Raw genomic sequence first — 25,270 nt, forward strand, 5'->3', positions numbered from 1 at the left:
AACAAATACTCTCTGGAAAGATGCCTCCCAAGAAGAGTTTGCAGATTTCCAAAGGAGATACTGCTGCAGAGATTAACGTGTAGACCAGGCATGGGCAAACTTCGGTCCTCCAGGTATTTTGGACTTCAACTCTCACAATTCCCAACAGCTGGTAGGAGTTGGAGTCCACAACACCTGTAGGGTCGAAGTTTGCCCATGCCCAGTGTAGACTTTGACAAAAACGAACACACCATCGGTGCGATACATTGGTGGTCCGGCCATGCACACAGGAGTAGAAAGCCTCCCACCACGCTTTCCCGCCACGACAGGGCTAGATGAGTCCCCCGCACCCGCACGCCCGCCCATCCCTCGGGGCACCAAGCCCCGGAGTTCACTTCCCAAAGGGTCCTGCGGAGGATGAAGCCCGTGGAATCCTCTGAGGACGCCAAGTAGGAATGGACGTGGAGGGAGAAGCTCGGGCTGGCAGACTCCAGGCGAAGGGCTTCCGCCGCGGCGCCCCGGCCCCTTCCTTCCTGCTTTCCTGCTTCCCCGTCGCGGGCTCCTTCCTCCTGTTCTGTCGGGCGGTTTTGCCGGAGCCCAAGCAGCTCCGGCTTCGGATCAGGTGCCGAAGGGAGCAAGGAAGGATCGGACGGAAGGTCTCTTCCTCTTCCCAACGGCCAAGCCAGCCATTTCCCCCCAGCCTTCCTTCTTCCCTCGGCGATCCCCGCAGAAAGAAAGAAAGAAGGAAGGAAGACAGGCAGGCAGGCAGGCGGGCGGCAGCCGGACCGACGGGCGGGACCCCATCCCGGAGCGTGGCTGCGCGGGTGTCGCGCGCTCGGAGGGTGGCCGTGCGCCGGCAGCCCATTGGCTGGGGGCGGCTTGACGTCACAATTAGGAGTTCCTATAAACTCCCCTAAACCTAACGGGAGCCGGGACAAGTTCTTCGGCGGGCGAGGGATCCGCAGGCGCGGCGCGAGCGGGAAGGAAGGAGGAAGGAGGAAAGCAAGGAGGAAGGACGGACTGGAAGGCAAGGGCCACATGCGGGGCCCGGTCCCGCCGCGCCTCCAAACGGCACTTCGTCGCGGCCGCCGGGAAGCCAGAGCCGCCCGAGGCTGACTTGGGCTCCTGGAGGCGCCATGGAAGTGGCCAGCTCCCCCGCCAGCCCGCTCCTGCCCTTCGCCTTGAGCCTGAACGATAGCCCCTCCGGAGGGCCCAGTTCGGGCAATGCCACCGCCTCGGAAGAAACCTGGGTGGTGGGCATGGGCATCCTCATGTCCCTGATCGTGCTGGCCATCGTCTTTGGCAACGTCCTGGTGATCACCGCCATCGCCAAGTTCCAGAGGCTCCAGACCGTCACCAACTACTTCATCACCTCCCTGGCCTGTGCCGACCTCCTGATGGGCCTGGGGGTGATCCCCTTTGGTGCCAGCCACATCATCCAGCGCACCTGGAAGTTTGGGAACATCTGGTGCAAGCTCTGGACCTCCATCGACGTGCTGTGTGTCACGGCCAGCATTGAGACCCTCTGCGTCATCGCCATGGACCGCTACTTTGCCATCACCTCCCCTTTCAAGTATCAAAGCCACCTGACCAAGAATAAAGCCCGGGTGATCATTTTGTTGGTTTGGGTCATCTCCATTCTGACCTCCTTCTTGCCAATCCAGATGGACTGGGACAAAGCTGACATCCCTGAGGCTGAGAAATGCTACAAGGATGAAAACTGTTGTGATTTCTTCATCAATGGAGGCTATGCCATCATTTCTTCCGTCATCTCCTTCTACCTGCCATTGGTGGTCATGGTTTTTGTCTATGGGAGGGTCTTCCAGGTTGCCCGGAAGCAGCTCAAGAAGATAGACAAGTGCGAGGGCCGGTTCCACCAGCAGAGCTCCCAACAGGAACAGAATGCAGGAAGAGCCGGTCACAGGAGAGTGTCCAAGTTTTGCTTGAAAGAACACAAAGCTCTCAAAACCCTGGGCATTATCATGGGCACGTTCACGTTGTGTTGGCTCCCGTTCTTCATTGTCCACTTTGTGCATGCCATCAATGAACACGTGATCCCCAAATCCCTGTACGTGATCTTGAACTGGCTGGGATATGTCAATTCTGCCTTCAACCCCTTAATTTACTGCCGTAGCCCAGACTTTAGGTATGCTTTCCAGGAGATCCTCTGCTTCCGGAGGTCTGCCTTGAAAATGTACATCAACGGGTATTCCAATAGCACTGGAAAAAATGACTTCATTGGGGATCACAATAGCTTTCATGCGGGGCGAGAAAAGGCCTGTGAATTGCTCTGTGAAGAAGACAGCCTTCCTCCTGGGGAAGAGCATTTGCATTGTAAAGGTACTGTGTTGCATGGTAACGTTAATTTGCAGGGATGGGACATGGTTGATGACCATGGCTGTTGATGGTAATGACATGTAAAATGGGAAATAGAACAGCTGTTTGGACAACTGCAGTGGTCCCAAATGCAGGAAGAGATCCCACGCTGGCATGTTATGGTTATACCAATATTTAAGGAAGGGCATGATTGGATTTGCGTATATATCAATTAGAGCTCCTTCTTCCATTAAGAGCAAATGCACTGCTGGGCCTTGTCCTCCAAGGAACTTCTTTGTTGTGATGTAGTGTCACCATGTTCATCTACCTCACAGGTGTAGGAATTGCAAGCACTGAGCTGAGCTGCCTAAAAGTGAAATCCCTGCGCTTGAGAAAGAATTTGGTGCTATTGATGACGCATCCCCTCTTTAGAAGATGATGGCTCTAAGGATTCCTTTAAAGCAGACATGTGCAAACAATGACCCTCTAGGTGTTTTGGACTTCAACTCCCACCATTCCTAACAGCCTCAGGCCCCTTCCTTTTCCCCCTCAGCTGCTTAAGTGGCTGAGGGGGAAAAGAAAAGGGCCTGAGGCTGTTGGGAATTGTGGGAGTTGAAGTCCAAAACACCTAGAGGGTCATAGTTTGTACATGTCTGCTTTAAGGCAAAGATATCAAGCTCAATCTGACAGATTTAGGAATACTGTAAAGTCAATGTTTACCTTTTGTTTAAGTTATTTGAATGTGTCGTGTTTTAAACATTGTATGGAAATCAGTTCAAGGAGAACCTCCAAAATCTTTATTAATTATAGCTGATACAAATACAACAAACATAATGTTTAGCACCACGTTATTTTAGTTTTTCAATGTATTTCACCCTGTGAAATACCACTTTGAAATTTGTTTTTAATTGTCATCTTCAGGGCTTATGTCATTGAGAAGCTGAGAGTTGCCTTGCAGTGTAACTAGCCCACCCTCATCGCCCATTTATCATATTGCACCAGTAGTAATATTCACGGGTTTCTTCATTCAGGGCTCATAGTTCCATATTTAGACTCTTGGCAGATACAAGGCAAATAGTGAGGAACTTGTGTGGGTCCTTATTTTAAAATCATGAAACAAAATGTTTTGCAGCGGTTGCTGTGATCCATCCCGATGGTGGTTTATTGAACTCTTGGAGTTTATTTGGAAGTCCAATTTTTGTGATAATATAAAACAATGTTTTGATTCTGTTGAAGGTTTTGTTCAGTAACCTGTTGTGCCTATGCTTTCATTTCCTCTTCTGTGACTTCCCATTGAGGCATGACAGGAAGGCAAAAATTATGGTTGCTCCAAGCAGTGCTTTGCTAGTCTTGGACCAGCAAGTAATTTGCAAGCAATTCCATTTAAGGGACCTTGGCTAACAACTTCAGTTTAGTAAGTGATTCTAAGGGCATGACACTATAATGACAAAAGTAAATACTCCACTCCCTTCCAAGAAATGCCTCCTCTTCTTCTTTTTTAAATAAAAAAATTGCAGTCTACAGCAGCCTGGAAGCGGTGAATTCTGGAATAAATATGGGATTGATCTAGGTTATCTGTATTATATTGCTAAGCTAGTACATAGTGTGCTTGTCCCTGCCTGGAGGTGTTTAATCGTTATTAAGAGCTTATATTTTTCTTAACAATTCATATTCATTGAGGAGTATAGCTATTTCCTTCCCTAACTATGTCCAGTTTTCTCTGTCCAAACAGCTGTTTTTTTGTTGTTGAAGGTTTTCATAGCCGGAATCAGTGGGTTGCTGTGAGTTTTCTGGGTTGTATAACCATATTCCAGAAGCATTCTCTCCTGGCATTTCACTCAAATCTATGGCAGGCATCTTCAGTGGTTGAGAGGTCAACCCCTCAACCTCTGAGGGTGCCTGCCATAGATGTTGAAGAAACATCAGGAGAGAATGCTTCTGGAACATGGCCATACAGCCTGTCTTTTCCCACTTCTCTTTGTGAGCATTGCTGGGCCTCTATGAAATCAGTCTGTCATATACTCTGTAAGAACATGCAAAAATCATCAGTGTTGGCACCATTCAAGAAAATTTCCCTGATTACCAAAGATGTAGAAGTGTTGTGTGCCACTTGCGATAGCTATTCAAGTAATTCTCTGATCTGAGTAGGTGTATGTTTTGCCACCTCTTCCTTTAATTAAGTTAAACAAACATCTCAAAAGAAAATGTTGCTGGAGCTATTAGGATACTCCAGGAATCCAAAAATTCTTGAAAATTCTGAAAACTCTTTGCATCCCCATTTGAATCAAAGCTTTACTAAGAAGTGTAGGCAGTTGAAGGGCTATAGTGTCATCTCTGTGAGGCCATGCAACTTTGCATGTGTGTATGTGAGAGAGAGCTAGAGAGAGCAAGAGAGAGAGAGAGAGATGCCCAAGTGCATGTTGACGGATCTAGGAAAGAAAACCAGTCAGCCATATGACTATGGGCACTCTCCTCCACTTCCCCCACTCCTAGTTGCAGCTTTGGATGCAGCTCTCTGTCATTCACAATCCCATGTTTGAAAGCAGCTTGTTTGTGATCCCTTTTCTTGGCACAGAGCTCCCTCACCTGGCAGTCAAAGTTTAACTTCCATTTTTGGTCATGGGAGGGGAAGGGAGCGGAACAAAAAGAGATGAAAGGAAAAGAGGTGCCTTTTCCCAATGAGGAAGACTTGTTGTAACAAAGTCGATGATTCATTAAGTATGCATTTCAAGGCAATCAGTATTTTTATACACACTTTTGAAACTATCCCAGGAGATTTAGTAGGCAAAATGTATTTTTATGTGACATTTCTAGTACTGTCTGAGGAATGGCCAGGTTGGGGGTGGGTGGGGTTATTTTTTAAGTTGTGTACTTTGGCTGGCCAGATCTGAAGAGAAAGGTGAAAGAACCCCACTGAACTTTGGAAATGTTCCAGAGAGCTGCTTCTGTCAGAGCTTAATGTGAGAGGTCATTCCAACCTTTCAAAATAACATTTGATTATTATTATTTGGTCTATGGAGGAAAAACTCTTGTGTGTTCTCTGGCAAAACTGAAAGATCGGGTGCAGCTCTGTCCAGTCATCATTTGTTTGCCATTTAGCTTGTTTCATAGACTTTTTGACTGTCACTTTTCCTTTCTTATTATGGGTGGGCTTTATGCGAGTTGCCAGTTTTCAAGGGCTGCCAAAGCGGAAGATGATACCCAGACATGAGTCAACAGGTGCAGGAAAAGAGGGGATGATGGGGTGTGGGTCGTAAGTGGAGGAAGGCCAATACTCTTGCATGTCTGCAGAAAGAGAGACACCAACAGTGAGAAAGGCTAAGCTTTGAAGTCGGGATTTTTATTTGGAGCACAATGCAAAACAAACTTTCAAATGACCCACATCTTCATTGGTGATGTTTGCAAGGTAAACTTCATTTTCCTCAGATCTTTTGCCTCTATTCTTTCTTAGAAGATGAGTGACAAGGAATGGGAAATTGCTAAAATAGAGAACATGGTGCTTTTTGCATCTTCTATAATACAGGAACACAATTTCCATTTCAATATCCGTGCTAATCTTCTCATTATCACCATCATTATTGTTGTCTTCCTAATGAAAATCTGGCATTCTGAACTTCCCAGCCTTTCTAAGGTCAAAAGCTATTTTAAGCTTCATGGAACACTTAGTTCTCTGTAAACCAAAAAGAGTAAAGCACTTTTCACTGTTGTGTCTCATTTGACAGTTTTTTAAAAAAGGTTATGATATAGCTTTGACCCCTTCAGCACTTTCAATTATGCTAGTTCACTGACTTCAGATATCAGTTTGACTTACTGTGACGAGAACAAAACTTTTCCTTGTGTTTTCCTCATTTTGCCTCTGGTCTGCAGAGGAAACTAGAAGCTTTCAATTCACTGTTCGATTAGCAGTCTGGCTTTGTGCTGTGCCCCGCTGTCTAAACTAGGGGTTGAAATTGATAGCCATACCAGCTAGAGCTGCAGAAAGAAAGAAAACCCATTGTCTGGGTTCGTAATTTTTCCTTTGGGCTGCGAGGGGCAAGCTGCATAGGTAGCATAATGTGTTGTGTTCTTTGATGTTTGCAGAATCAGAAATTGTTTTCTGCAATTTTTCTGCAGGAGAGGGGCTACAGAATGAGTCTGAAGGGTATTGTGGTCAGGAAAACGCAATCTGGGGACTTTCTGTAGCTCACTTAGTAATGCCCACCTTGATCTAAAATGTGCTTATTTCTCTCTCTGCTTTGCTGAGTTAAGACAGCTTCATAGTTCATTGTTTGAATTGGGTGCATTTCATTTTAGCATTAGCTAAACTGATTTACAATATGTTTGGGTTTGAACTAAGTGAAAAATGGCAGCAAAATCTTTGGCTCTCCTCATACTTGTCCCAGTGGGTGGGGGTTTCAGGGTCCCAAGGCTCGCTATACTTTGTCTTTTTCGCAACACATTGTGGCTTGCTGCCAAGTCTGGAAAAGCTACTTGAAAAAACAAACACTACAACTCCTGAGTACGCGAAGTATGTCCAGAAAGTGCAGAAGGGGAGAGGATGGAGAAAGCAGCAGCACTTCAGACAATTTGGGAATCAGAGACTGTCTTCTCTCCCTTCAGTTTGGTATTGGCAGCTGATGTCAATCCATATTAGTCAGGCAATGAGTTCACTCTGGATTTTGCTCCAGATTTTAAATAAACTATACAAAGTGTTGAATCTTTTTAAAGGATAAGATTCAGCACTTTTGATCACTCAAAGGTAGGTAAAGTTTTCCCCCTGACATTAAGTCTAGTTGTGTCTGACTCTGGGGGTTGGTGCTCATCTCCATTTCTAAGATGAAGTCCCGATGTTGTCCGTAGATGCCTCCAAGGTCATGTGGCAGGCATAAATGCATGGAGCACCATTACCTTTCTGCTAGAATTGTATCTATTTATTTATTCACATTTGCATGTTTTCAAACTGCTAGGTTGGCAGAAGCTGGGCCTAACAGCGGGAGCTTACCTCACTCCATGGATTTGAACCACCAACCTTTCAGTCAACAAGTTCAGCAGCTCAGCAGTTTAACTCACTGTATTACGGGGAGGGGGGGGGGAGGAGGAGGAGGAGGGGTCACTGATCACTCAAACTTAGGCTAAAATCCAAAACACATTACTCACCTCCACTAAAATAGAAGTCATTAGCCACTACACATTTAAGGTTCCTTCCACACAGCCGCATAAAATCCACATTGAACTTAATTATATGGACTCAAATAATCCAGTTCAAAACATATTTTGTGGATTATCTATCTGCCTTGATATTATGGGTTATATGGCTGTGTGGAAGGCCCCTAAGATACCTTTATTTAGCTCTTTTGTTATCAGAGACTGTTAACAAACAATCTGTGTTGAATGTGTTGAATTCATTTGTGTCTACATATTTATTTGCTCAAAGCTACTGTCTATTAATGGTGTATCTCATGCTGCGGGCAGCCAGTTAAGAACATTTGGATTACTCCTTAAGGATGCTAATAATAAGTTTCCTAGAATAGTGCCTTAATGGGAAAAACATTGGGGAAGAAAATAATGTTTTGTTTTTTCAAAAAGCCGCTTGTAAGCACTTGTCACCTAGCCTCATCCGAATGAAGCCAAATCACTTTATGTACACACACAGAGATAAGATTATTTTATAGAAATATATTGACTATTTTATGTTGTTTAGTGTCTCAATCCTTTGAGGATTAAATTATCAGCAAAATGCCGGGGTATGTTTTTTTGTTTTTATTTTGCAATTTGTGTTGTTTATGATGTCTGTAGTCAGGGCAGCTCAGTGAAAAGGAACAGGGAGGCTGGAGGCAGCGGGAGAGAAGGGTGCAGTATTTTTCAAAACAGGACACCCAGTTTCTACAGGATTATTAAAGTATTTGTAAGTGTACATATTCTGTATAGCATTGGCCAAATGTATTCTCTGATGAAGAGTTGTTTGTGTTCATATTCTATGTGGGACATTTGTTTTGTACATATTAAAGCACGATTGTACATTCTGTGGTTTTACACTCCTGGGTTTGCTGAGCAAAATGCCACAACAAGCATACTTTCATTAAACTTGACAGATGCAGCTTGATAAGACACGTGCCTTATGGGGATAGTCATATTTTTGAAACTGCAGCATAGGTCTCCTGCTTGCATGCTTCCTTGGGGTGAACTGGGAGAAGAGTTGCTGAGTCCATGGAAAGCTGCTGTCTGGAGAACAAAGGAGTGTTTCCACCCTCTCTAAGCTGTTTGCAAGCACCTTCTTCACAATTGCATTTCCTGTACCACAATGTCCCTATGTAAACTTTTAGCGCACACTGTGCTGGTTTGTTTTTATTCAGCCCTGCCCTTCCCGAAGATGGGTGTAAGAGGAAGGGGACATTGCTTCAATCTTTGTGTGGAGGAGAGGGAGGACAGAAACTCACAACTCTCTGGTTTTGAAATAGCTGTCAAGTGTACTTTAAGCTGATTCAGAGCAATCAAGGTTTTTCTTCTGCATTTCCTCACTTACCCTCAAGCTGCAATTCTAAACATATTTAGCCGGGGTAAAGAAGAGTGAATAAATTGGGAACTGTTTCCAAGTAAACGTATTTTGGTTTGCACAGCAGCTGCAAAATAAGCATTGCAGTTTGATCCAAAATGTATTAACTCAGGGAGAAGTCCCTCTAAATTCAATTGGACTTTGCGTGTATTTGCTCAAGATAACAAATTCCAAAATCCTCAAAAAAGCAATAACATTGGTAACCTAAAATGCAGAAAATATTGGCTTTCAATGCTTCACTAGCTTCTTAATCAAGCAAAAATGTTAAAAATCATACTGGACAAAAAGCTGTGAAAATGTTAGAATTACAGGCATATATTTTGTCTGGGATGTTATTGGCGTCTACACTGCCATATAATCCAGTTCATAGCAGATAATCTGGAATTATATGGAGGTTTAGAAGGGACCTTAATGTATACATAAGCAGATTTCTAATCTCTTTCTTCACCAAACTGTTAATTCAAACTCTGTTTAATATTATTAACTACCAAAAGAAAGGAATGGTTGCAGAGAGTTCTAATTGCTTTCCAGTTCTGCTTCCCTTTAGCCACCTATGTGCCCATCTCTCCATTTTTTGATAGCCTGATCAGCTATTTTAAATCAAGTGCGCTAGAGCAGGCCACACAGCAGGCCACACAGGGAGTTGGAAGGAAATCACATGTTTTCCATGACTATAGGATATACAGCTATGCAAAGATGCACATTTTTTTAATGGAATCAGTTTTTAAGCGCACATTTTTAGTATGTGCTTTTCAGCTGATTCCACCTGCACTTTTCCCAAACATCTTTTAATCAAACCCCTTTTATCCCATGTGTAGAAGGGCCCACAGAAGAGGGCAAAACCAAAGTTAGAGCCAAGAGCCCACATTTAGGGCCCATCTAGACAGGCCCTATATGCCAGGATATGATCCCAGGTTTTCTGTTTATTCCAGACTATCTGGCAGTGTGGACTCATATAATCAAGTTTAAAGCAGAAAACCTCAGATCATATCCTGGGATATAGGGCATGGAAGGGCCTTTAGTCTCAGATGTTACTCTGTGTAGATTTTATATTATTTGTATTTTGCTGTATGGCTAACATGTCTATTGCTAAATATGTTTTATGTATTGGTTAGTTACATTGTATGCATTTGTTAGTTACATTTGTATCTTGTATTTCAATGGGCTCAAGAAAACCTACATGTTTCTCCTCATCCTACTTTGCTATCTCCACAAACGTGTACTCAAAGAAAACAACTGGCCCAAAGCTGCCCAGTGATCTTTATGCTCATTGAAGACCATAACACAGCGAATTCATAATTCTAAGCTTTAGGCCACTTTGGCTTTCACAAGCAAGTGTTCCTGGGACTAAATGCTGGAAAAGAAAGACAGGTTAAAAATGGGCATACCACTGTAAGAGAGAAATAAGAAAAGAGAAAAACGCCAGAGATGTGAAGCTCTATTTATGAAGTCCAATTTCAAACAAAATCTTCCTTGGGCACACTGTGAAATGCAGTATTTTATGTTCTTCGTCCACTCTATTTGAGTCCTTGTCGAAATTATCGACATTATTCTTAGTAGCACAGAGGATGACATGAAGGAAAGAGAGCTATCATGAATCAGGAGGAAGACAGCTAATTTTGATAATCTAATTGCAGAAGGTTAGTCAGTTGGTATAATGTAAACAATGACAAGGTTTGGGAGGGGAAAAAGCAGGGATGGGATGGGCAATGAAAACACCATCCTTGGAGCCTTCTTTCAATAAAGGACAGATTAGCTCTCCAATTGGATTTTGCAAAGAGCATAACATGAGTAAATATTTCAATGTATTAAACAAAAATTGAGCCTTCTTTGTAGTAGCAGGTGTTGCTGCTATTTTCTGGGTAACAATGATACTCAACCAGCAAGCAGAGCATTTTAAGAGTAATATTGATTAGCCCCTCTCTCCTCCTTATGATGTCCAAGGCAGGCCCAGGATATTTTCCTGGTCATTCCTAGGTACAGGGCCTGTCCCCATCTCAGGGCAATACGTGGAATCATGATGCTGGAAGAGTACACAACCTGGAAAAATCTAGAAAAACATTTTCTCTTCAGATAAATATTAACAGGCTGTCCTAGCACAGTGAAACCTGACACAGCTTAAAACCTCTGTGGACTTGGGAAAAATCAGGTGTTCTTTGTTAACCAAGCCTGTTTTACACAACATAATTAGTTGGATAGAGAACATTGACATGTCATAACACATGAAGTCAGACACAGAGACAGTGTGTCAGCTTTTTGGATCCTAGAATCATAGAACCATAGAATCATAGAATCATAGAGTTGGAAGAGACCTCATGGGCCATTCAGTCAAACCCCCTGCCAAGAAGCAGGAATATTGCATTCAAAGCACCCCTGACAGATGGCCATCGAGCCTCTGTTTAAAAACCTCCAAAGAAGGAGCCTCCACTACATTACGGGACAGAGAGTTCCACTGCTGAACGGCTCTCACAGAAAGTTCTTCCTCATGTTCAGATGGAATCTCCTTTCTTGTAGTTTGAAGCCATTGTTCCGCGTCCTAGTCTCCAGAGAAGCAGGAAAAAAGCTTGCTCCCTCCTCCCTGTGACTCCCTCTCACATATTTATACATGGCTATCATATCTCCTCTCAGCCTTCTCTTCTTCAGGCCAAGCATGCTCAGGTCCTTAAGCCACTCCTCATAGGGCTTGTTCTCCAGACCCTTGATTATTTTAGTCACCCTCCTCTGGACACATTCCAACTTGTCAACATCTCTTTTCAATTGTGGTGCCCAGAATTGGATACAATATTCCAGGTGTGGTCTAACCAAGGTGGAATAGAGGGGTAGCATTACTTCCCTAGATCTAGACACTATGCTTCTATTGATGCAGGCCAAAATCCCATTGGCTTTTTTTGCCACCACATCTCATTGTTGGCTCATGTTTAGCTTGTCCACGAGGACTCCAAGATCTTTTTCACACATACTGCTCTCGAGCCAGACGTCCCCCATTCTGTATCTTTGCATAAAATTGGAAAAGGTTCTAAACTTAAAAGCCACCCAGTTCAACCCCATTCTGCCATGCAGGAATCACAATCAAAGTGGTCCTGACAGATGGCCATCCAGAGCTCTACAGACCAGTTCAAAGTAGCTGTTAAAGCTGTCCATATTGATTTGGATATTGTGGGTTTTATTTTGGAGGGAAGGGCCCCCTGGGTGCTGCAGTTTGTTAAATTGCTGAGCTGCTGAACTGGCTGGCCAAAAGGTTAGCTGTTCGAATCTGGGGAGTAGGGTGAGCTCCTGTTGTTAGCCCCAGCTACTGCTAACCTAGCACTTCGAAAACAAGCAAATGTGAGTAGATCAATAGGTACCACTTCTGTGGGAAAGTAATGGCACTCCATGCAGTCATGCTGGCCACATGAGCTTGTCTACAGACAACACTGGCTCTATGGTTTAGAAATGGAGATGAACACCAGCTCCCAGAGTCTGACATGACTAGACTTAATGTCAGGGAAAAGCTTTACCTTTATATGGGAATGAGGCTAGAGAAAATAAATGGGAAGATGTAGTTGCCTTTCTTCCCTGCTTATAGATCTCCCATAAGCATCTGTTCGGTCACTGTAGCAAGAAAATGATAGACTGGAGAATCCTTTGGTTCTTCTAACAATCTCATGTATACATTTCTACTCTAACTAACCACCCACAGATGTGGTTTGGTGCTATCCAGGGGTTCTCAACCTTTGGGTCCCCAGGTGTTTTGGCCTACAACTTCCAGAAATCCCAGCCAGTTTACCAGCTGTTAGGATTTCTGGGAGTTGAAGGCTAAAACATCTGGGGACCCACAGTTTGAGAACCACTGTGCTATATAGTTGTGGATGGTTACACAGATTGCTGGACCACTCTCACAACCACCATGTCAGGCTACACAGAGAAGCCATTGAAATCCACAAACATGTGGACTATTTCAACAGAAAGGAAGAAACCATGAAAATGAACAAAATTTGGCTACCAGTTTTAAAAAATTCTAAAATTAAAACAACAGAGAGAAAAACAGGCAGGGACATCTAATCACCTTTCATTAAGAGTTTGCTCCAGGCACAGTCAGCCCATTGTATGCTAATCAAGGTGGTCAATTGAAAAGATTCACACCTAGCCCATCTTACAAAAGCCTTTTGTCTCACCCTGGTCTTTCCACAGATATATAAACCCTCTTTTTTCCCAGCTCCAGACCTCACCCTCTGAGGATGCCTGCCATAGATGCAGGCGAAACGTCAGGAGAAATGCCTCTAGAACATGGCCATATAGCCCGAAAAAACCCACAAGAACTGAGTTACACAGATTGTTTGGGTGGAGTCTAAATTTAGTTCTTTTCCTCTTTTGCTATGAGTTGGGATTACATAAATGGCTCCATAACTCTGCAAATATGCCTTCTTATTGCTGATAAATCAACATTTGCAATTCAAGGCACACAATTTCCTAACTCAGGTTTTTCTGACTACTGACTTTGCAAACAAGAGTACGCCCCCCCCCCCCCCAAGCTGTAGCATTATGAGTTTGTGCCTACATGTTAAAGTTTGAAAATGTTCCCATGATAGGAGGAAGTTCAGAAATCTATCAGCTGACACTTCAGGAAAAAATGTGTAGTGTCAGCATTTTAAATGGCAATTGTCAGTGTTTACATTAGATTGACATTCAGGTGGAGTCTTTTTGAGCCGTCTGTCTCTAATTTAACTAACATATTGCTGAAAAGAAGCATATGTCTACTACTTGGATGTCTTGACTTCCAGATGAGGCTCAACAAATTTTGGCTATAATTAATCAAGAATGATTTTCTGGAGTCATAGAAAATGTTCACGCATACAAAAACTACCAAATCCTGTATAGACCTACCCAACTTTTACTATGAAGGTCAGGGCCGTAAAGCCTTCATCTCCGTCCTGTGAAGGAATAGATAAGTAAAAGAGATAGGGCCTTCCATATGATGAGACAAACATTTGTTCTGTTCCCCCAACTATCTGATCAAAGTAATATCCACTATCAATTCTTTCAACTCATCTTCCAGGCAGCATTTCTGCAGGGCTAGAGGAACACATTATTGTGAGTTCAAGCCTGATATTATTTATTTATTTATTTACTCTATTTATACCCCACCTTTCTCTACCCCAAGGGTGACTCAAGGTGGCTTACATATGGCAATTATTCCATGTCTTAAACACATACAAACATTCAACGTAAATCAATTGAATTAATATTAATGCATATTAAACATACGTTCAGTATTAATGTCATCATAAACATTTTGGAACAAAGTATCATTCTTTCTATAAAAAAGTAGATAGCCCTGGAAATCTAAAGCTATATAAATGGACATATCTTGTAAACAAATATTTTAGAGGAATTCTGGATTGCTTTTGTGTCAGTTAACAGATTTGGTAGGCTATTTTATGCATGAAAGCAGCATTCACTATCACTGCATAATAATAGGGCCAGTGCTATTTCCTGATCATGATAGCATTCAACTTTTCAGTCTTTGGAAAATTAAAAACTGATAGTCATTTTAATTATTAGGAGACATGGATATTGATACCTATAGTTATTATGCCATCACATCAGGTGGGTAGTAGAAGTCCTTTCTTCTAACTTAGATATTGGGGTGCTTAGAAATGCTGTTTCTTTTCCAACACAAATGGTCCCAAGTTATTACCTTCAGTGACATGAACTTATTTCTACTTGCTCAAACGGAGGCTGCAATGGTGTACTACAGCTGATTTTGAGTGATCAAAAACTGGGAGGTATAGCTTAAATCCAATGGTCTCAAATAGAATAGATCTACTGACTCAATGTCATTTTCATCAGGATTGATTTGTCAACCCACCTTAATTCCTCAGGTCTACCTTCACTGGGACTAACAATTGGTCTCTATAAAACTAGTAAGGACACATTGTTTTGAATGACGAGAATTAGAATATGCAATTTTGAAGATGCCATTTCAGCTTATATTTGACTCGGCTTATACTCAAGTATATACAGGTATATTAATAAAACTTTTAAAAATAAAATTTATATTATTTGCCTTGGGAATGGTGAAACCTAAATGTAAAAATCAAATTTTCCTTGCTAAATACATATTATCAACGGATAGAAAGTATTTCCTAATTGTATAGTAAAGTTCCCATTTGTTTGAGATGTTTTCCAAAAAAACGTTGTTTCTGGCAACCTTTTGGATGTAAGTCATAGAATAATAGAGTCACAGAACCACCGAGTTGGAAGACAGCACAAGGGTGACCCAGTCCAACCCCTTGCCGTGCAGGAACAGCACAATCAAAGCACAAAGCACAATCAAAATCATAATTTTAAAATTAACTTTATTTTCACTCTCCCTAGCTCTTCTAACTTTGGAAGTTCATTGTTTTAATATCAAAGGCCATTCAATGATTGAATGACCATTTCAAGGTGACCTGGATGTACAGTAAACTTTGGTATTCTTGGATGCAATTTCTACCACACAGAACAAAATTCAGGCATTTGCACAAAATTTGTTTCTGTTGCTGCACAGTAAATGGTTAGTTTTTGTTCATCATTTATTTTTGTTCATTGTTTGTCATAGAGGATTCCAGGCACTTTCTCTCATGGTTAAAAACCCCCCTGTATTTTGTCTTCTGAAATCAGCAAAATAGAGCTGTTTCAACAGTATCTTTTATAGGGTATATTATTATAAAGATGGATTGCTCCCTGGAAGCCTATTCCTGAATATTGCAATGGAGCCATTTCAATTCTTTGCATCACCTGCAAATAGACTTAAGGAGAACAAGTTGCCTGAAGGAGAACAAGTTTATTTTATGTTCTGGAAATTTCATCTTTTGCACATTTATCCCCTTTCCTTTCTTAAACACACACATGCATAAACCCACAAGGATTTAAATTAGGTGGTACGAAAGCCTGGCAAAATTCTAATTATATCTGTTTGCATTTTTGACTGCTGCTTTTCTGCAGACTGCTTTCAGATCAGAGGCCAACTGTACATGGGAAAGAGAGTGTTTAGCAACTCCCAGGATCAGTCCATAAACATGAATCCAGAGTTGATCTTTGAACATAGATCTTGAAAGTCAGAGTGATCAGTCAAGAAGACCATGCCAATATGGGACATTGAGTTCAAATCCCTGCTGTTTCGCCAAGGATTGTCTGGGAGTGTTTGGCTAAGCCAGTATCAAATGCCCAAAGGAGTGATTTCATTTTAAAATAAACAACCTCACAGAAGTACTACGGATGAGGGTATTGAAGAAATAAATATAATTAATATACCTTCTGTGCTAGCCAAAATCTAGAAATCACCACAGTAATATATTACATTGCTGAGCACAAATTTTTAAAAGGTAGCAATATAACTTGATTATATAATTGATTATCTGGGTTAGTTTTGGCATGCAAAAGCCTTTTGAAGGGCAGCAGTTCTCAAATTTGGTTTCCTATAGTAGATAAACCTTTCCCCATGTCAGTTTTCTCTGCTCTAGTCCATTCTGATTCTTCACCAATGTTTTAGTATCAGAAGGATCATAGAATTTGATTATGGATGTTCCAGAAAAATGGGCCTAAATGTAATTGTTAGTTTGAACTATGTTGAGATTAACTTCACAATTCAGCAGCAGGTTAGTTGCACTTCAGCGCTTTCCAGTAGCTTCTTCCTGCACAGTATTTTCAGTCAACTGCTCCCACAGCCTGCAGTCATGCTGGAACCTTTTACAGACACTTGAGCACATGCCCGGCCATTGCCAATTTTACCATTGTCTTTCCCCCAGTCTAGATGATATTACAAACTTACCACAGCATACAGTTATATCTTGTCTTAGCAGACAGGTTCTTTAATTACATATAGCCTTCGACGAACAACATCACAGCACAAGGAGAAATATACACTGTACATGGTTTCCTTATATACAATTAATTTACACATAGCAATCTCTGATTGGTTACCAACTAATTGACCCAACCCAAACCCAGGATTGCATCATTCACAATCACCTGGAGTAGGCCAGAGTACATTCTCCAAATGATTCCCCATATACAATCAATGTATGACTCAGCATTCCCAATAGAAGCCTATTAGCAGTGCATGACTCAGTTTATTACTTTACAATACATTGTAAAACCTGACAAACTAGAACAGTTGTTGAATCACAGGAACTTTCACAAGTACAGATTTTTTTAAATTTCTATTGAGCTGCTCTATTTGGGGTCTAAAATTTAGGTCTAGGTTTCAGGTCTTATTTAGACATTCCACAAAATCTGGGCCCAGCCCAGAGTTGCAATACCATGAAGGTGGCAAAACACTCTGTGTCTGTCCCACAGCAAGGACCTTGCCTTTCCTGTCCCTTTTGCCACGTCTGGATGGCCTCAGAGCTCCAAATGATCTCCTGGCCATTGTAAGCTGCTTTTGCTGATACCAGTGATTTGTTGAAACTCTGGACTTAACATGATGTCAGATTTGTTTAACCCAGTTTACTCAGCATCAAGGATCAGCATCCCTTGAACGTTGCTTCAGCAATCACTTCGGGATATACAGCCAATATAGACAAGCCCTGAGATCATGAAAAAAGGCTTGTTAAATACAACCAGATACTATGTTATGAGAAAGATACAGATTGTCATTTTATGTGTCCCCAGTAGTCCCGAATTGTCAGGGTCAGCCTGGTCTAAGCCTGTCATTCCACTTTTATCATTCCACTTTTTCAACTGCTTTTAAGAAGTCCTATTTTAAGTCTTATCTTCTCAGTTAAACTCTTTGGTCTTCTTTCTGCTTCAGTTGTTAGAAACTGAGCTTAAAGTGTGGAAGCAGCTTGTACTTAGTTATTTCAGCAGAGAGAAGGGTGGAATCGTGCCTTTTGAGGGAAAAAACCAAACTGCTGCAGCCCTCTCAGCATGTCTGTTTCATCTTCATTCATTTGCCATCTTAATCCCGCTCTGCTGCTGTTGGGCCACATCTGTCTTCATTTTCATTTTTGACATGTTGGAGGTTACTATTTCTTGTTTTGAAGCACTCAAATTAAGAAACATCAACAGCCACGGTGTAATTTCAGCCACCAAATGGTGTGAGGAAAGAGAAATATGAAATCAGATTTTGAAGAATACTCTTGCTAGGAGAAGTTTCTGACTGAGCATGTTCCTTCATTTTATGATGCATATGAATTCTTAGCAGTGTTTTGCCTCCATGCCGAGAAGGAAATGTTTCATTTTGGCCTGGGTGGGGAGGGAACCTTCCAAATGATAGAGATTGCCTGTACTCTGTAATCTGTTGGATAATTTCTCCTTGATCATGACATGCCCATAACTCATTTCTCCAACTGAAGATGTAATGGTTTTTATAGTCTGTAGAGAAGCTAATGTGTGTGTACTTCTAAGTATGTAGCAGTATATTGGATCAATTTCTGAATAGATTCTCTGGCCTCTTCTACACTGCCATATAAAATCCAGACTATCTGCTTTGATAAACCAGATAATATGGTTGTGTAGAAGCGACCTCTGTCACAATTTATTTGACGGATGCCCTAACCGCCTAAGACTCCTTCTACACTGCCATATAATCCAGTTCAAAGCAGATAATCTGGATTTTATATGGCAATTTGGAAGGGGCCTAAGAAGAAAAGAACAAAAATAAATAAAGGTAAGAAATTTGATTGAGTGGAAACTAAGTAGAACAGGACCTAGTAATTTTAGTGTCTTAATTTTAGCAGAAGTAAAGTTAAATTGCATCTTCAAACTAGAAGATATTTTGTTTCCTGAAGCAGTAAAAAAAAATGTCACGTTGTTTGCCCAACTTTTCAACAGGGTGTCTTAATATGTCATAGAGGAAGTGGAAATTAGTGAGCATTCTTTATACCACTCTCAGCTGTAACATTAGTAATAATTTTTGGCTACCAGATAGAAAACTGGAAAAGGCTCTGTACCTTTAGTGATTGTGCAAAATTGTGCAAAAGAGGAAATGTCAGCATTGTTGCTTAATTTATAAACCAGGTGAATTTCCACCCACATTTGTGTTTTTGAGCTAATGAAGAAGGAGGGATATTACAATAGCCTTCAAGGCTAGACCAATTATTTGGTAGGAGGTGATAACTGCCTCAGGCAATTCATTTTGGAGATCACAAATGCCCATATCCATTCTCCACAGATTTTCCTTCAATGTTAGGTGCCCATTTGTATCTGTGTGTGCGTGCCATTTTTGCCTCAAAACCCCACATACAACTATTGCACAGAAGTTTCCAACTACAGCATTTTCTTTGTACAAAATTATCATCATCATCATTATTATTATTATTATTATTATTATTAAACTTTATTTATATCCCACCACCATCTCCCCCCCAGGGACTTGAGGCGGCTAACATGAGGCCAAGCCCGACACATACAGTAAAATAGCACTTTCTGTACAGGAAATGGGCACTAAATGCAGTTTCCTACACAAAATGCTGATTTCTGTGCAAAACCCCTATTTGCTAATTTTTAGCAGAATAAGTTCTAAGTAGTGAATGCATAGTCTTTAAAAAAAACTGCATAAGTTGCAATAGGGTGAAATCTGCTCAAATTTCTCATTGTTTCTTTGAGAACATAATTAGCAAAGAATTACATCCTTAAAACACACAAGGCAAGACTATCAGACTATGGAAAAACTGCTGTTTTTGGACATCTCTCAGAACCCACCACTCAGTTTGACTACTACAGCCTTTCTGTGCTCTTGGTGATATATATTGGGTCTTAGTCCACTTACAAGACTGTTGCCCTTCCAGCAAGTTAAATCCTTTTATGGGAGCTGTTATGATTTCCCATAAATAGGAGAAAGATAGTGGGGAATGGTTTCCTGCAGTCAGAACAGCAGACAAACTGTCCTTTATGGAAGGCAGTCTTTCCTTTCAAGCCTGCAGCTGTTATCTTAGAAGACTCTAAGTGGCAGCTGTGGCCAAATCTCACTCGCAAGATTCGGTGATGACAAACTGTGCAGCACCATGCTGAGCAATGAGGGAAGGAGAAAGAGTGGGTGTGCAACTCCACTGTACTTTACATCAGCAAAGCTGCAGAATTAAGGTCAGGAACGTACTTAGCTTATGAAGAGACGCTGAGTGGCTTCCAACTTGAGAGCAGTAGCCAATATCACAGGAAGTGACACCGTTTTTCAGTACGACCAAGTTTGCTTTGGCTTTGAGAGGCAAAAATGAAGAAAAGAAAACATACATCAGCCAAGAGAAAACTCTGGCTTTTGTAACTGTCAAGCTCATAAACATTCACCTTTGTTATGGTCCAAGTGGGTTTTTTAAAAAAGAAAAAACACATACATTTGCTACAATTACATCTAAGACTTTTATGGAAAACCTGGAGCTGGGAGGTGGGGTATGTGTGTTCAAACCCCTAATTTTCAGATAAAAAGGAACAACAATCCTGGTTTACTCATGAATTTTAACTGGTTAACCAAATCACTATGCTAAGTCTATGAAAATAAAAAATGACACCACCACCCCTCCACCCCCCGTAGTTTGAATTCATTGCTTTGTGTCTGCTTATGGAACAGCAGAAATCCATCCAATCCAAAAAGTGCAGAGATTTTTATGCATGTAACAGCTAGCTGAAAACAAGAACTGCTTTCAAAGTATCTTCAACACCTCTTTGCATTCTTACTGTTGTTGTGTGCCTTCAAGGTATTTCTGACTTATGGCACCCCTAAAGTGAACCTATGATGGGGCTTCTTTGGCATAATATACTCAGAGTGAGGTTGCCACTGCCTTTTTGTTAGGAGGCTGAGAGAATATGATGTGCTTAAGTTTTCTGAAAGGGGGAAGAGCAAGAGAGCAAGACAGCAATGACTGTTTCCAACTTTGGTCTCTCAGAATCTTAGTTCAGTACTCAAATCACTTCACCATACAAACTCTTTTATAGGCTGCTTGGTACTTATTGTTAAATAGGAATGTACAGAAGTATGTAGGGATCTATCAGTAATAGGGATGCAAGCAATAGCTATTATTTTTCATATACTCAGAGAAAAAATGGTATCTCAACATTTGAAAAAGCAACTGAGAAAAAGCAGAAAAGCAAGGTTCTTCTTAGTTTTAGGTATCTTTCAGTACAATCTCTGCAGAAATATATGTTGTTTTCTGCACAAACGTTCCCTGAAGGCAAGCATGGATTGTATTTTCAAAGCACTATTTTTTGCTTTATACCACCACATATTTTTCTGCACCAAAGATTTGTCCTGAATGATGTCCCAAAGTGTGTACAGTGCTCAGGAACTGCACAGAATCCCTTGTATTCTTAAGCAGCAGAAATCATTCATTATTGTATAGTAGAACAAAATAATTAAAGATTTTCAGGATATCATAAAGGATTTCTGCCTCCCAGTAGTTTAACAGTAACAACAACAAAATGATTTTGGGTAATCTAAATTATACTGCTGAAAAGCACAAAGCTGAAGCATTCAAAACAGGTTCCCCCCCCCCTTCTCTCTTACTTTATCCCACTACCCCTTCCCCGTTTCCGTATTTTAGCCTGACCCACTCCTGTCCCCCCACCTCCACCCTCATATTCTTTTAATGTATAGTTGTAAAATAGTTGAAATAAAGATCATTAATAAAAAGAACAGCCTTCACATGATGAGCCACATTTTTCTGTTCTTGAAGTTGAAGAGTGCTGCTTCAGACTCTTCTACATTTTTGTGACAAGACACAAAATGACTACACACTTTGTCAAGGTTCCAACTGCTACTACCAAAGCATGGACTCAACAGGTCAAATTATATGCCTGGGTTCCCTGTCCACCTTCTTCAACCCCCCTTCCTTTCTTAGCCCTTCTGCACTGTGCAAAAATTATTCTCATTACTTTTGGAATAGACCACATACATAGAATAGGAGTGAGGTCCTAGATTCTTTGCATCTTTTAGAGAGCTATTTATTTGCACTCAGATCTTTCTCATGGAAGGGGAAATCGCTGTTTGGATGATGTATGGGAAGATATTATGGGAGTGTCATTTCCTAGGGTTATTTCAAATCAAGGAACCAGGACATAATATCTACTGTTGTTTTTCTAGAATTTTTTGCTTAGAAGAATTTTACATAAAGGTTCCTGTATGCTGTGTTGTATATATCAGCTTCTACTAGGCCTTTTAAAAATGGAAGCTTGTAATCCAGGCCAAATTATGGTCCAAATGTGCCCTTGGTGATCTGTCAAGAATCCAGCTAAAACTCAACCAAACAGAGGCAGATCACCTGTAGGCCAAATTATGAGTGGTCCAGCCTCTCAAATCATTTTTTTCTCTTTTCTGCCCCCCCCCCCCCATCACAAATGCTTCTCTTCAGTAGGAAGATATTTGTCTTGTCAGATATATTAAGCCGGATCATTCTGTTCTTCAATATTTATCTTTCATTTCTTCATCGTCATCCTACATTTCAGAAGTAGCTCAATCATAGGCAGCATTTGGCAGTAGGTTTTCAGAATACAGAGGGCCCTTTGTATCCACCGGAGTTTGGTTTCAGGACTCTCCGTGGATACCAGAATTCATAGTAAAATCATGTTCCACATATAAAAAGGCAAAATCAAGATTTATCTTTGCAACAGTGGTGGGATGTTTTCAAACCATGGATGGTTGAATCAGATGATACAGAATCCATGGGTACAGAGAGCTAACTGTATTTACTAAACTGTATTTACTAATGAAAAGTTCTTGACAAAAAAAGGACATCAGGCAAAGTCTTCCAAAACTTCCAATTTGATTTTATGATAACACACAGTAGGATATTAGTTGAACTCTTGGAAATGTTAGAGTTTTGGGCTATAGCTAGCAACATCATCCAGCCAATATAGCCAATGGATTACAGCTCCAAAAATACATTTTGCAAATTCTAGATTAGATTTTTTTCCTGCCACAGCCAGTTGATCATAGGCTGGGTGGGATTGCATGATAAGTGGGATGATGTCACCATCCACCTTGTGAAGTGGCATAGGATCCAAGATAGCCTCTGTCAATATTCTTCAGAAACATTGACAGAGGGTATCTTGGACCCTGCTACTACCCACATGCTATTAGTGATAGATCTTATTTTCCATGTAATAATCTTTCAACATAACACTTGGGAGTCAAAAGTTTGTTAATTTATATTTGGAAAAGGCCAAGTTCATTTTCCAGATCTTCCTTTAAATTCCAGGGCAATGTGTTCTCCCAACAGTGAACAAATAATGGAAGCCTTAGCTAACTGGAATGTATGCATCTAACCAAAGTAACTTGAAGGCAGAGAAATAAGAGTCCACACAGGACTCTGCTGCAACCGTTGAAGAATATTAAATTCAGATACTTGATAATAAAAAAAAAGTGTCCTGACATGTAAAGACAATTGACTAAGAAAATTAGAACAGCCTCAATATTCTTCATGGTTTGGAACTTCATTTTGCACACATGTGTTTGTGTGTGGAAACATCATTTGCACACACACAAAATCACAGGGGAAAGCACTTGTACCTTTATGAAGACGGTGCAAATGCACAACAAATTATTACATATAAATCTTGCATGGAAATCTTGTTCCGTGCCAAAAGCATTTTTTTGCAGAAATCAATGAATAGAAAACATGTTTTGTGTTACCAAAATATCATCCAAAAGATACTATTAGTGGCTAGCTAAAAATATACAGGCTTAATAAAAAGTGTTAATATTTTCACCTCTGTAGCAAATAGCAGCTGTGGGAGGAGGGCACACATTATTTTGTCAGAGGAAATGGCATGGGGAGGTGATTTTAAAAACCATCAAATTGCAGTGGTCGTAAGGGGGTTTTTTTGGGGGGGGGGAGGGGGGAGACATTGGAAGACATAGTCACAGATCTTGCATGCTACACAATATGTGACCCTAGTAAAGGAAAATGAAAAGAAACATTTTAAAAGGAACAGTGATTAAGTTTTCTGTTCACTTTGATTTCAGAAGGATTATATTATTATAAGTGAAACAAATAATAGTCATTCTAAGGTGCTTTCTGCTTATATGGAACATCATTGACACATGGATCGGCTGTGACAGGCACTTTGAATATGATGAAGAGATGGATGTCCCTAAATACACAATGAATGTGGAGCAAAGTACTAGGTGCTTCATCACCCTTTGCTATTATAGCCTCATGATTCCACTGTATCCCAGGAAATCCTGGTGAGGCACCATTTTTCTCTGGTTGAGAATTGTCAATATTATTTCCTAAACTGCAGATCCCAGAATGCCATAGGATGTTGCCATTAAAGTGGAATAGAATCCTAGTACTATAATTGTTAAATTTGTAAGTGCCACTTGAAAAACTGTGTGTCAGCAATCTTGAGCCATAGAATCTATCCTTTGCTGATAGAGGTAATTTATATCAACAAAGTGCCAGGGTCTGCAACTGTGTTGAGGTGTGAAAGAGATAATTCCAACAGATATGTTTTTACATTTGTTTAAACAACAGGATTGCAACAATACAACAGGCTGGTATGATAAAGTCCTGAGTCAGATCACTGATCCATCGAACTCAGTATTGTCAACTCTGAATGGCAGCACCTCTCTCGGGTCAGGCAGGTTTCTTTCCTGCCTTTATCTGGAGTTCCCTAGTGTACTCAGATGGTCTCTTATCCATGTACTAAGCTTCTGAAATTAGATGAAATTAGGGCACAGTGCTCAGGTCAGGACTCTTCTTGGTGCTGATGTTTCAGGATCAAAACCAGAAGCCTAGAGATGACCTCTTGCAGTGGTGTGGCAGTATTAGATCTTAATCTTGTGAGGGCTTTATACATGGTTGGATTTCCTATTGAGATCTCCCAGTGTAGGCTTTTCTCTGAGTTGTACAACAGTTGAATGCACTTCCAGAGAGATATAGGGGAAATGCTACATAACCACCACAACCAGTTTGGATGCTATGCACTTCCCCATAGTCCAGCCAAGTAACACTGGTATAGGATTATGTTGCACTGGTTTTCAAAAGGGTCTCAAGTCTTACCCTTGGTGTTATAGATTCAGCTGGACTCTGCCCAGAGTAATTTTCTGTCAATTGTATCTGGTTCACTAGAAAGTAATAAAAACCTTTATATTCATATTTAGAACTATGGATTATCTATGGTACGCTCATAGATCAACTGCTACAACAGGGTTTGCACGGCTTCTATGAACAAGGTCTGTAATGTGCCGGTAGCTAGTACAGCATACTTTGTTGATTAACATTAGACTAAGCATAGCTGTCAGCATTATGATCCAGAAAATCACTAACATTAATCCAGAAAATGATTTGAAACCAATTAAAGTATATAATGTATGGCAAGGGAAATTGTCTCGCTGTGGCCTGCTATTATATTGTTATATGACATTGCCTTATTATAGGTTTCTAACAACAAAATTTGAATAGATCAGACTGAAAGTAAAGCTACGACAGACCACTTTTTGGTGTAAGGTGTATGCTATATTAATAAGAGGTTATGGTGTATGTATGC

General features: G+C 41.0%; 1 protein-coding gene across 4 annotated transcripts in view; it reads left to right on the plus strand.

Annotated features, from left to right (window-relative positions):
• The first annotated feature begins 371 nt into the window (after positions 1-371).
• The window catches only part of ADRB2 (adrenoceptor beta 2), an 81,052-nt gene continuing 56,153 nt past the window's right edge, over positions 372-25,270 (plus strand). For 3 of the 4 annotated variants that reach the window (XR_009630749.2, XR_009630750.2, XM_060765097.2), the window contains exon 1: positions 372-2,319. Coding sequence is in view for 1 of the 4 variants with exons in the window: in XM_060765097.2 (XP_060621080.1) it covers positions 1,116-2,319 (1,204 nt within the window). In the remaining 3 variants the exon portion in view is untranslated. Of the gene's footprint in view, positions 2,320-4,194; positions 5,702-25,270 lie in introns of those variants that run through there. The other variant, XR_010909196.1, reaches the window with a different exon arrangement.

This window comes from Anolis sagrei, chromosome 2, assembly GCF_037176765.1.
Source record: "Anolis sagrei isolate rAnoSag1 chromosome 2, rAnoSag1.mat, whole genome shotgun sequence".
In the NCBI taxonomy this organism is placed as follows: Eukaryota; Metazoa; Chordata; class Lepidosauria; order Squamata; family Dactyloidae; genus Anolis; species Anolis sagrei.